This window comes from Mustela nigripes, chromosome 1 (assembly GCF_022355385.1).
Source record: "Mustela nigripes isolate SB6536 chromosome 1, MUSNIG.SB6536, whole genome shotgun sequence".
NCBI lineage: Eukaryota > Metazoa > Chordata > Mammalia > Carnivora > Mustelidae > Mustela > Mustela nigripes.
In genome coordinates, this window is record NC_081557.1 from 86,683,071 (window position 1) to 86,696,730 (window position 13,660).

Genomic DNA, 13,660 nt, shown 5'->3' on the forward strand with positions numbered 1-13,660 from the left:
TGGATGAAACAGCCCTAGGGTAGTGTGTAGATCTAAAAGAAGGAGGCGAAGGGAAAAGGAGAGGGAGAAATAAGAAACCTGGAGTCAGAACCTTAAGCAGATGGACACCGAAGAGACAGACGGACAAGAGCAGCCCATGAATTGTAAGAGCTCACTGTCTGCACCATAGGTAGATCCCAAAAGCGACATCTCGTAATTAATCAAAGAAGTAATAAACCACTGTTCCAGCTTGCGCTAACCCAAGGAGCAAACTCAGAGGCCTCGTGGATCACCAAAAAAAGTCACTTTTACTAACTAATAATCACATTAGCATAGGTCTCCAGACTCGTCTCCTTAAACTGTCTTACAGGAAGAAGAAATGGATACGCTCTACTTGACAGAGGAGAAAGACACTGAGACCCGGAGAGATGGAGTCACCCGTGCAGGACCACACAGCGAGAAAATGAGCTCAACCCCAGACAACAGCTCCTGCTGCCTCAGATGGTCCCCTGGACTGGTGCTAGTGCCTTGGTCCTTGGAAAGACCATCCACAGACAAGGCCTGCGCGAGCTTCCTGAGTTCACTGATGAAGACAGGGCTCCATCCCGCACAGAATGGGCTCCCCACACACGGGGTGGGCTGAACGCCAAGCTGACCGCAGGGTACCTGTACTCCAGAGCCCCCTCTGCCGCTGACCAACTCCACAGCCTTAGACTTCTGTCTGTTCCAAGTTGAAATGACCCCACAAATCCCATCCACCATGAAGACTAGATTCTCCGGGAGAGATGCAGAGCTGGAATGTAGGGACTAACAGGTGGCAGCTGAGTACAGAGAAGGAAGACAACGTAATGGTGTCATTTAGGTCCTAGGACCCTCCTCCCCTCTCCCTTCCAGCTGAGTTCTTCCTCAGACCTATTTTTTTTTTTTTAATGCTGTAATATGATGTGCATATTCTCCAGAAAGGATCTTTTCACATTGCCCTCCACACAGGCCAGAAGGTCCTCAATGGAAGGACCGTTGATGTCCAGCCCTGTAGCACAAGCACCCAGCACAGCCCAGTGCGTGTCCAATAAATGTTTCAACTGTGAGAATCAGCTCTCCTGAGTTCCCCTGATTTTTCAGTCGAATGTCTCTAACTACAAACAGAAAGTGTGTCAACTCACGGAGAAGCAACCCAAGCATGGAGAAGGCATTTGAGAAAGAGGACTCTTTCAGGGTCCCCCGGAACTTTCCGAATCGGAGGGCCACTTCCTACTCTGGTCTTCCGACACAGGTGGGCCGCCAATCCCCCCAGTAAATCCACAGGGACCCAGGACACCCAAGAGGTCCAAGTAATGACTAGCACAAACCTAGGGCTTCCCTCAGGATCTGCAAACCAAAGCATATGTTACTAGTAAGAAGAAGTTTCTGAAGGAATGTTCTCAAAGGATAACGACCTGTCTCTCATCCTCACTGAAGACGCAACTAGAGAAAATGTGTTTGAACCTTACCACAGGGGATTTCAGTCAGATCTGAGGAAGAACTTGCTCAGTAGTGTCAGAAAGAGGTAATCAACAGAGGTGGTGCAATCCTCTTTCTGAAGTCTTTTTTAAAATTTTTTATGAGGTCTTCACCCGTCAGGAAGATGTGGTTCATCACAAAGATAGAGAAAACACATGTTATCACCCATGCTAAGGGCAAACTGTTCCCTGGAAAGGCTCCACCCTGTTCAGAGTAACCTTTATTACTGCCATTCCATCCAACCTGAGAGGCAAGCAAAAGGTCAGGAAGAGCTCCAGAGTGTAATGGCCCAGCCAAAAGGCAAACCCTTGCCAGATCAACGCAGATGGCTTTGTGGAGTCAGACTGGCCTGAACACATAAGCTTGGTTATGGGAACCACAAGGACGAGGCTAAGTGGCATCTCCGATGAGCGGGCTCGTCCCCCATTTGGAGAAGTATCTCATCCTGATGGCTCCTCCGAAAACAGTGCCACAGAAATTCTTTTTTTTTTTCCCCCTTATTTCACAGACTCCCCTGTCCTCAACCTAGGGACAGATCTCCTGCCCTACCTTCAACAGAGACAAGGTAACAGAAGAGCCGATGACTCAAAATGTCTATCACTTAAAAAGGAAACGTGAATGATGGATGGCTCAGTCGGTTGGGTGTCTGCCTTCGGGTCATGTCACAGTCTCGGGTTCCTGGGATCGAGCCCCACGTCGGGCTCCCAGTTCATCGGGAAAGCCTATTTCTCCCTCTCCCCCTGCTTATGTGCTCTCTGCATGTCAAATAAATGAGTAAATAATATTTTTAAAATAAATAAGAAATAAACAGGAAACCTGAATGAGAAAACATAGTAGGTGATAATACACCAAAGATGCTGCCAATGGCATCGTGAAATGATGAGCTCTGTCTTCTTTTCCCCTACTACCCCAAATTTTACGGTGACTAGCTATTTTACTACACACACAATAGCCACTGGTTTTTAGGGCGCAAAAACTTGTTAAGAAGCTGGAAGATCCTTGCCGAGCCTCAAAAAGATGTTACTAAACCAATGGTCCTCTTATGTTTTTCTTCATTTTCCTAATCGTTGAGTCAAATCAGCAAGGGTTACCATACACTCCTTCCCCCCACTGGGCCTCCAAGGCAAATTCTTTTTCCATAGTTGTGGAAAAAGGGGGGAAACCCCCCAAGTGGGTTGGTTGGGGTTTTTTTAATTTAATTTTTTTTTTAATTTCCCTCACTCAGCCCCCTCACTTCCTGACTAAATTTGCCAACCAAAAAGCAGGAAGACTAAAACCCCCTGTGGTCAGACCACGTAGGTACGAGGCAGCAGGTGGGGAAGAGGCATGACGGCAGCATTGTACTGACACGGGGAGACCTCACGAAGCCTCAGGAAGCTCCAGAGAACAGACAGTTAGAAACTGGCCCAGACTTGAGGTCAGAGGCCTGAGTTCTGGGCCATAACCCAGATCTGCCACTGAGATGTGTCTGTGGCCTTATTTCTTTATCTCATCAACAAATCAGAGTTGAACAACCAGAATCTCAACACGAGTGTGTATGAAGGAGGCAGAACCAAGGGCTTCATACCGTCAGACCCAAAACGACGTATGAGGGGCTCCGGTGGGAGAAGCCCAGATTTCCTTACTCCTTCCTCTCCTCCACCCACTGATCTTAGCTGAGCCACAGCCCACCGCTGGCTGATGATTCTGAACTATATTATTTGAATTGAAAATCCAGACACACAGTGTCTGGGAAACAGAGGAGAAGATTTGACACCAGGATTATTTTTAGAAGGTGGCACGTGGCTGCTCAGAGTTGCAGGGGGCAGGGGGGAGGAGGGGGGTGGCCAGGGCGGGAACCAGCCACCACCTGACATCTCTTTATCACAGCTGCAAACATCTCTGTCCTACACACATTTGATTTCCAGTTTTGCCTCCTGGATGGAAACTTTGCCATCTCCTCTGAGAGTAGGAAGACGGCTCAGGGGCCGAAGTCCCAGGACAAGAGCTGGCAGACCGCCCTCCCCACCCCCAGGAGATGTGTAAAAGCTGTATCTTCATCTTCCTTCACACCAGACACGACAGCCCTTTGGTCCATCACCACACTGATGTGGGCTGCGGAGGCAAGAACCCAAGAGGGCAAAAGCTCCAGAAAGAGGGACACCTGGGTGGCTCAGTTGGTTAAGCAGCTGCCTTCGGCTCAGGTCATGATCCCAGCATCCTGGGATAGAGTCCCACATCAGGCTCCTTGCTCTGCAGGGAGCCTGCTTCTCCCTCTGACTCTGCCTTCCACTCTGTCTGCTTGTGCTCGCTCTCGCTCTCTCTTTGACAAATAAATAAATAAAATCTTTAAAAAAAAAAATTTTTTTAAAAAAGCTCCAGAAAGAGCCCTCGGGCTGCAGAAAGCTCTTGTACACACCGCAGCCCAGCAACCATTCCCGGGCTCTCAGGCCAGCTTGGTTCGTTTCTGAACACTTGCTCCGGCTCCGGGGCCCAGTGGCTCATGCACGGAGGTCAGGCAGGAAATTCCCCACGGGCAGCTTAGCCATTCAGACGCCTTAATAGAAAATAGCGTTACCCTAGAAGCAATTACCAGTGACCAGCCTAGCAACTGGTGGATGGAGAGGATCCAGAAGAAACTAACCACACAGGGCAGAATCGTCACCTGCTAATCTGCCCCGGGATCATGCCGGGTTCCTGCCTGACACGGAATGGGCGGCCCCTGAGCACATAACCACCACGGAAACTCTTAAAATACCAACACCCACAGAGGAGCCTGGCCAGTGCATATCAGCCTATGGGACTCCATCTCAACCTCCACAGTTTGCACAAATCGTTAGAATCTGGAAACCACATCTCCAGCCAAAGGCTGCCTGCTTCTCACGGAGCAGTCTGCCCAGGCAGGTCAGCATGTGTCGCCCTGCCCATGGCAGTGATCGACCCCAAGCTCTATAACTCGCTCCCCGGAGCCCTTCCCATCCTGCTGACCTCACTCCTACTTTCTCTCACACCCTTCCCCTCCACGTGTATGCTTTCTCAAACATGCATGAGAGCCAACAATTTCCAGAGCCCGGAGCGATGGTACAGTGTCCCGGTGGAGGGCTCAGGCTCTGCAACGGTTCAAATCTCCCCCTTGATTCTGTGGGACCAGGAGCGAGTTAATCTCTAACTTCTGTTTCTCAGCCCTAAAACCCGCCTGGGGGTGTTTCTTGGGAGGATTAAATGGAATTGTGTATTGAAGGCAAGAAACTTGGCGCATAGTGAGATGCTGTCCCCACCCTTAAGGATTTAGGGGTCCGGTCTGGTAAAGGCTTTCTCTAGTTTCACCTTACGCAGCACCAGTTACTTACTTAATCTGTGGACAGATCAGAGGTCTCCTCTGCATTTGTTTTTGTTGTTTTGTGTTAAGAAAGAATGACAGTTTTCTCAAGCACCCGGGGGCTCGGTAGGTAAGCGGTTAAGCGTCTGCCTTTGGCTCAGGCAAAGATTTGAACCGTTGCAGGCTCCCGGGGTCCTGGAATCGAGTCCCGCATTAGGCTCCTTGCTCATGGGCTGTCTGCTTCCCCCTCTCCCTCTGCCACTCCAACTGCTTCTGAGCTTGCTCTCTCTCTCTCAAATAAATAAAATCTTTAAAAAGGAAAAAAAAAGAAAGAAAGAATGACATTTCTCTCTCCCAGCCTCCCTGTGCCTCTCATACACCGCAGGGTGTGCACAGAAGTGATGCACGGGGAGTCTGGAGGCACAGCTCACCCTGCTTCCTTGGAAATGGAGCTGAATCCGGAAATGAGACTCTCTCCGAAGGCTGAAGAATCAACATAAATGCACCACTGATACCATAACCTGCCAACCCGCTGGCACCCCCAGCTGAAAAGCCTGGCCCAACCAGGCTGGCAGAATCAGTGAGAGGCCTGAGGTCAGATGTGGGTCGCAGAGCAGAAACGCCGAGACTCCAAACCGATAGGACTCTAAGCAGCTTGAGAATATCACACAGACGAGGGGACAGAACCGCCGGGGGTCATGGTGGTGCAAGTAACGACAATACCAGGGATTCCTGGGGGGTAGAGAAGCAGAGACGCGCTATGTCCCCTGGAAAGACAGCCTACAGGGAGCCATCCATACCTGCTCACTGGGCCCGTCAGCTTTCCCCTCTTCCTCCAAGGAATGAGGACAGGATGCCATCCCGCCAGACATGGTGCCGTCCAATTTCTGACTCTTCACCAGATTCCGGCAGGTCAGAGCATTTTGAACAATCACCATAACCAGTTATGGCCAAGGAATTTAGGGAGATGTGCAGGTACTAATTCCAAAAGCTGACCCATCAACTTCAGACTCTGTTTTTTAGGGAACTCAGAGGGCAACATGGCCAGTAGAAAAAAGAAAAGTGCCATCTTACATTAAATGATGGTTAAGACACCAATTCCCAGACCAAGCGCTGGAAGACCAGTGGAAGGCTCAAGAATCAGCTGCCTCAAATACCACTCTGCACCTCTCTCCCAGGTTCTAGAATCTATAGCGGCTCCCCAGTGAGCTGAGTCCCCTCTGTATACAGAGCACACTGTCTTGGGGATCTCAATGCACCTTTGTTGACTGATAAAGTGAAGTTCTAACTCTTCAACAGAAATCAAGTCAGTCAGCCCATCCGCTCACCTCCCTATATTCCACATCCCTCATTGAGGCGACTCATGGTCATCCATTCCCGTCTTCAAGCCAATCTCCCCAGACTGCTTCCACCACCAAGAACCTGGTCTCCGTTCCAAACCCTGCTCTCAGGGCGCCTGGGTGGCTCCGTCGGTTGAATGGCCAACCCCTGATTTCGGCTCGGGTTATGGTCTCAGGGTCCTGGGACTGAGCCCTGCCTCGGGCTCCTCCGTGCTCAGTGGGAAGTCTACATGGGATTCTCTGTCTCTGTCTCCCTCTGCCCAACCCCATGCTCTCTCTCTCTTTCAAATGAATACTTAAACCTTTAAAACAAAACAAAGCAAAGCAAACCCTCCGCTCTTCACAGTAAGTAGATGTGTGGCTGCCTCAGGCTGGAGAATAGGGATAGGAACACTGAGGGTGATATATATAAAGGGCACGGGTTTCCCTCTGGGGTCAGACGACGCTCTAAAATGGACTGTGCTGAGGGTTGTGTATATTGGGAATATGCTAAAAACCACTGAGCTGTAGACTTTAAAAATAAGGGAATGGTACGGTACATAAATTATATCTCAATAAAGCTGTCACGGGGGAAAAAAACTCAGCTCTGAACCCATCTCCTCCAGGAAATTCTCCCTGACTTATGAATAAAGATCATTCCCTTCCGAACAGTAGAGAAAAAAAAAGAACCTTTCTTTCTCTCCTTTTTAATTTATTCTCCAACAAACATGTATTGATCACCATAAAAGCCCAAGTACAGTGCTAGACATTGAGGAAACGAAGATGAACCAGACCAAACTGGGCCAGGGTTACTGCACTACTGTACCCAAAGGTCCTGGGCTCCCCAAACCACACTGACTTTACCATCTTCTCCACTTCTGGGACGCCTGGGTGGCTCAGTTGGTTAACCATCTTCTCCACTTCTTTTTTCCTAAGGTTAAAGAAGGGGGGAAAAAGGCGGGGGCAGGGTGTCTCCCAATCCTCTTCCTGTGTTTAACTTGTGCAGTTAAAACCCACAGCCCCTTGCCTTCTGCTGCATCAGACTTCAGGGCAGCCTGCAAGGTGCTCTTCTGGCCCAAGGAGAGGTAGATTCTGGAGGGGGAATGGGAAGAGGATGTCATGCTGGGCCTGGTATGGTAATCCCCGCTGGCTGAACCAGGCCAGAGCAGAGCAATTTTCCAATCCTGGAACGGATGAGGGTCCCGGGGTGCTGCTCCGGGACACTTGAGTGTGGAAGCTTATACCCTCAAGCAAATCCAAGCCACACAAAACACTCACAGAATAATCCACAAAACACTCACAGACAATAATCCTTCACCGTGACGCGGCATTTTCACATGTGGAAAACGTTTTCACGCGTATGACTCCCGAGACGCGTCCCCCCTGCCATGGATGGAGAAGGGGAGATGCACAGAGCGGTTGAATGAAGTGGGGTATCCGAGGTCCCACAGAACTGAAATTTAAACTGAAATCTCCCGAAGATGCCTGGGTGGCTCAGTTAGTTAAAGTTTTGCCTTCAGTTCAGGTCATGATCCCAGGGTCCTGGGACTGAGCTCTGCGTCAGGCTCCCTGCTCAGCACAGAGCCTGCTTCTCCCTCTCCCAGACCACTTCTCCCACTCATGCTCTCTCTCAAATAAATAGATAAAATCTTTAAAAATAAAAAAATTAAAAAAAAAACAAACAAACAACAACCTGAGATCTTCTGGCTTCCAGTCCAATATTCTTTCTGCTCTACCGCCCTCAAACACCAACTCCTTTTTTCCGGGAATCTTGCTGAGCATCTATCTACAAGCTTCTACTCATTCAATTGCTTCTTTTCTCTCCAAGAAGGCTTCCATTTTTAAGACCTACACATTACGGTGTTTTGTGTTCACCAAGATCCACAGAGATGCCAACACGAGGCAGTGTACAGTGGTTAAGAGTAGAGAGCCGAGTCCGACCGATTTGGGTTCGAATCCAGAGTTTGCCTTTATTCTACACATGCACTCATGTTCTTTTAATCCGGCAAGCCATTACTTATAAGACCTGCCTTCATCTACACCTAAAAGGTGAAAATAATTCCTGCTTTTAGGAATACTGAAGATTCCACGGCACCCTGAGACAACTCTCTTAGACACCTCTAAAACCAAGAAAGCCTTCTTTAATTCCAACCAAATCCACTTCCATCCTCACCCTAGCCAGCAATGCAAGCCTCTTTCCCCCATATTTTGTCCTCAACAGGTGTGGCAAATCCCAAAATCAAAACGGGGTCTCTCGCACCCAAAGGGAAAGCTGACAAACTGTGATGAACTATTTTCATTCAAGATTAGCTCCTGGTTGGCTCAGTTGGTAGAGCGGGGTTGTGACTTCAAGCCCCCACATTGGGCATAGAGATTACTTTTTTAAAAAAAAAAAAAAAAGGAAGAGAAAGAAGGGGAAGAAGGAAAAAAAGGAGAAGAAGAAAATGGAAGAGGAGAAGAAAAAAAATTAAAAAAAGATTAGCTCCCTCCAAGCTTGGCCTCCTCCCCTCTACTCTGTGGAAAGGACGGCATGATGAGATACCAGACAGAAAGAATTGTTATCCTCAGGTCCACAAAAAGCTCTACAAGGATAACCACTTTCAGTCACCAGAAAAGAGATCCTGGAAAGCTTGGCATAACCCCACTGATTCCTCAGTGTCCCTCAGAGACACAAGGCTCATCCTACTTCTTTCTTCTTCTAATGTTTTTTATTATTATTACTATTATTTTATTTTTTGTAATCTCTGCACCCAACATGGTGCTCGAACCCATGACCTGAAGAGATCAAGAGTGGCAGACTCTTCCTGCTGAGCCAGCCTGGTGCCACCACCCGGCTTTTTCTTGCCTTTGTCCATGTTGTTCTCCTTTCCTGATCTCATGTCCCTGACCTCACACTTTTCCTGCTGTTTTTCTACCACCCATCTGTGTTTGCCACAGTTTGAGACTTCCCCTTCCAGAAATCATTATGTCTTCCAATGGTTCTACCTCCTCCACAGGAGTGAAACTCACAAGTCTTAATCTTTTTTTTTTTTTTAAAGATTTTATTTATTTATTTGACAGAGAGATCGCAGAGAGAGAGGAGGAAGCAGGCTTCCCGCCGAGCAGAGAGCCCGATGTGGGGCTCCATCCCAGGACCCTGGGATCATGACCTGAGCCGAAGGCAGAGGCTTTAACTCACTGAGCCACCCAGGTGCCCCTCACAGGTCTTAATCTTAATTGCTTATACAAGTCTCTGCCCACTCTCCTTCTCAAAGCTGGCATTTCTCCTTCTCAAAGCTGGCATTTCTCCCTTCCATCTCTCCTTCCAGGATCCCATCAACATCAGCTGGTACCAGACCACGTTGAGGAGAACATTCAATAAATACTTGTTGAATTGAAGTGACTGAAATTGAACAGGCTGGAAGAAGGACTCCTGGGGAAGGTGACCAATCTTTCAGCTCCCCCATAGGAGACAACCCTAGAGACAGGACCCTAGAGTCTGGAAGTAAATGGGCAGAGTCCATGCTACAAAGAGCCAGTGAGGATCCCTCACCGCCCCCCAAACCAGGCGGTGGGCTTGCCTCCAACACACTCCTAGCCAAGGTCCAACCGAGCTGCCCTATGGTTTTCTACACGGATAGGACAAACCGAACTTCTCCCACTACTCTGATGCCACATTATCCCAGGCAAAAAAGTAGCAGATACAAACCAGAGTAACACAAAAGCAGCTCTAGAGGTGGGAAGACTGTAGCAGAAAATGAAAACTCCAGCACATCAGCTACACGTGTGGGCCAGGACAGGCAAGCTGGTGTGGCCAAAATACATCATAAAAATTGAAATGGGAGTTCAGCAATAGGAGTCTAAGGGGAGGCGCCCCTAACCTCTCGCACCTTCTGTTACCTCCACGTCTTAAATAGCAATAACAGTAGTACCTAACACAGAGTTTTCGCGATACAGTGTGCTCACCGTGATGACCTGCACGTGATAAGGGCTCAATAGATATTAGCTGCCATGGATTTACCATTCACTTTGCTATGAGGATGGAACGAGATGGAATGCGGCGGGAATCCCCCCACCTCCCAGGTGTGTGACACAGGTGGAAGTCGCAGGCCCCAGGCCCTGGCTTGGGGCGACACGCGTGGAAGCCGCAGTACTCCCGGCCCTCAAGCGGGGAGCAGCGGTGCCCGAAGCCCACTCTGGCCAGCCCCCCCTCCCCGCTTTCCTCCGCGAGGTGTCGGCCAGGACGCCCCCCGGGGAGGGCAGGGGAGGGAAAGGGGAAGCAGGCAGGGGGGGCGGCGCGGGGACGTACCTGCTTTCACTGCACTCCTTTCGCTCCCTCACCCTGAGCCACTTGCGGAGGAGGAAGCGCTTTCGGCGCGGAGAAGCGCTGGGTGTGGAGCAGTTGGACCAGGGGGTGTCCTCGTCGCTGGAGGGCGTGATCTCGATGGACGGCAGCTGCAGGAACTCCTTGCCCGGGGCCAGGACGCCGGGCAGGTCCCGGGTCAGCCCGGCCTCCAGGCTCTGCTCCTGCACGTTCTTCATGCGGCGCATCTTGAAGCGCCGGCGGCGGAGCGTGGGGGTCGACGAGCTGGACCAGAGCGGGCTGCCCTCGGGCGCGCCCTGGGGCTCGGGCACCTGCAGGGCGGGCGGCTGCAGGTTCTCCAGCATGTTGGCCGCCGGCATGGGGGCCCGTGGTGGCCGCGCTCCCTCGGCGCCCTCCGCCAGCCGCCTCGCTCCCCACCCCTGGCCGCGGCGCGCTCGGCCCGCTCTCGTTGGGAAACGCTCCCCGCTCGAGCCGCGCGGAGAGGGCAAGTTCGTCTCCCGGAGCGCCGCGAGGCAGGCGCGCGTCGCCGCCGGGGCCGAACTTTCCGGCGGTGCGCGCTCCCCCAGGCTGTCGGCGCCGGTCCGCCCCGTCCGCCGCCCGCCGCCACCCGGCCGCCCTCCTGGGGCTCCCGCGGCGCGCCCGCTTGTTTTTCTTCCGCGCTCTCCCCGGCCTGCTTGCGTCTTCGCCTTAGCGGGACTCGGCGGCGCGGGGCCCCAGGGGGCGGCTCGGCAAACTCTCAGCGGCTGGCGATCGGCCGACCAGACTGGGGAGCCGGCGTGGCGCTGTAGGCAGGCGGAGAGCAGGAGGGAGATGGGGAGAGAAAGAGAGAGAGAGAGGAAGCGAGACACTGGATGAAAACAAGAAAAGGAGGAGGGGGGAGCTAAGAGGGAGGGGAGGGGAGGTCATTTCTGTCCAGAAGGGGCATGCACAGGCAGCGACAGCTAGGGTAACTGTAGGCAAAATCCCTTGGGGAGGGACTCTACCTCCGAGTAAAGGCTGCTCCAATCAGCCTAATGAAACAGGATCACAAACCAAACTTTCCCAAAGCAGCGATTGGCCAGGCAGTTCTCATTAGTCTAATGCCCAGCTTTTTCTTCGGGGGCAAGCAGGGGAGGGGGAAAGGAGAACAGAGCAATCAGGAATTCAGACCTCATCCCCCAAGGCCACCCAAAACAGGGTTGGGGGAAAACTAGAGGGCTTTTCAGCAGGATGTTTTCTAAGAAAAGTGCTTTCTTTAAATTATGTGGGACTGCGGATAGGGGCACGGGAAGGCTGGGCATAGTCAAGAGGGTGACAGCAAGGTTCTGGGAGGCTTCTTCCAAAATGACAAGTTGAGAAGACAGAACAGTTCTCCTGTGGAATCAGCTGAGGACAGCGGACAGGACATACCAAGCAATGACAGACAATAGGACCCGAGAGACACAGGACACACAGGACCAGTAGGGAAAAAGGACTGATCCCTCTCCATCTTGAGCGACCCAGTCAATACCACAGCCCCATCCCAAAGCACAAAATGAAGGTACTGGAGGGTTGAGCCCCCAGAAGGCAAAGCATCCAGCAAAGCCTTCCTGGGAGTTAACGTTCCTGGGGGACGATTCAATTCTGCTTCTACCTGCAAGGGGTATGGACTGGGTCCCCAAAAATATTCTAGATCATGGAACCTAGAAAGTGGAGCAGCCCTGGCCACTGCTCCAGGTATGCTGACCCACTGCCTCCCTAGACCCACGTACCTATAGCCCTAAGAGCCTGGCCGGAGACCTGATCCACTTCAGTGAGGCATCTGCCATCAGGACTGAGCATAAACCAGCGAAGCTTGTAGGGCAGAGGCTGTGAGGTCCATTTTCCTCCCTTCCAGCCCAGCACAAATGCCTCTCCACTATTTGCTTCCCCACAAAGTAAGGACAATTGGTTTCAAACAGACCAGGAGGAGCACAGAAGAATGCACCGTTAAATCCACAATTCAACTCACCTTTTCTTTGCTGCCCCTCTCTAGGGTCCAGTTCCCAGATAAGAGCTGATGCCCCAGCTTCCCTACCAGGATGAAGGACACAGTGTCCCGAAGCTGCAAGAACTCACAGGAAGAAAATCCGTCCCTACAGGTCAGCAAAACATCAAGCATGACAACCGGCCATGGGTCCATCACGCCCCAGAATGACCCATGGAGGGGAGTTCAAGGTATCAATGTCCAAGAGGCCAGGCAACTGAGGGAAGTCAGTTTTCAATGGGACAGAGATACTGTGGCCAAAAGGCCAAGGCCAGGCCCACCTGTAAATGACTGTCCAGATCATCAGCTGGTCTTATTTCTGACTCTACATATCCGGCCATTGGATCCCTCAAAGGTGGTTTTGGTATCACTCTATTTTAACTCCCGGACATGACACAGAAAGGAGAATCCCTTTCAGGTGTCAGACCTGGCAAGGAGCAGAACAGTTCTTCCGGCCCCAAGAATGCGGAGGGCCCAGGACAGGCAACTCCAGACTTCAGGATACGGAGTAAAGTCAAGGCACCAGAGCTGCTCATTGCCTTGGACTTCCCCCAAGGATGCTCACTGCCTTGGACTTCCTCCAAGGACAAGGGCTTTGCAGGGGATCGGATAACTTCCCACTGCAAGGAACCTGCCTGTTGAGGGGCCTACTGAAGTACGGGAGGATTCACCACACAGGGCCAACCCGTTTGATGGGTACTGGGGGGAAAGAGAGATTCAGAGGGTAGCAGGCGCCTTGAAGTTGATCACCAGCACTCTGAATTTCAAAGGACGCATCTTAAAAGGAATAAAAGTCACCAAGCTCCCTCTTCCAACACACTGAAGCCGCTTTTCCCACCCACAATAAGATTCTGGACCTAAAATCAAAAATCTTAGATTTAATTTAAGCCTTGGGCACCGCAGTAGTTGAGAACAATCATTTACATTTTACCTGGCCTGAGGGAAAACCTCTTCCAAACGAAATCTGAAATGGTTTCACTTGGCTGAGAAGCAGATATCCCGAGGACATCAAGGCCCCCAGCATTGTCCTTGCTTACTTCCACGGCAGCCCCTTCTCCCCTCTTTCCTTCAAGCCGTTTTCCACTAAACGCTGTTCAGAACACATCATGCCATCCTCCCGCAGCTGTTTCTGTTTTTTTATTATTATTATTATTATTATTATTATTATTATTTTTACCATGGCACCATTGAGTGAGATGATAAAGGGGGACTGCTTGAGAAAGGAAAGCCCCTTCGACGGCGAGCCATCATTACTAATGAGACAACAAGCCTGTTGA

At 51.0% G+C, this 13,660-nt stretch overlaps 1 protein-coding gene across 10 annotated transcripts in view; it reads right to left on the bottom strand.

Annotated features, from left to right (window-relative positions):
- Positions 1–13,660, bottom strand: part of GRAMD1B (GRAM domain containing 1B) — a 242,496-nt gene that overhangs the window by 160,420 nt on the left and 68,416 nt on the right. For 8 of the 10 annotated variants that reach the window (XM_059414796.1, XM_059414833.1, XM_059414852.1 and 5 more), the window contains exon 2: positions 10,385–11,181. The exons of the other annotated variants lie outside the window; for them this stretch is intronic. In XM_059414796.1, coding sequence (XP_059270779.1) covers positions 10,385–10,758 — 374 coding nt within the window. In that variant the 5' untranslated portion in view covers positions 10,759–11,181. The remainder of the gene's footprint in view (positions 1–10,384; positions 11,182–13,660) is intronic. 10 annotated transcript variants of the gene reach the window in all.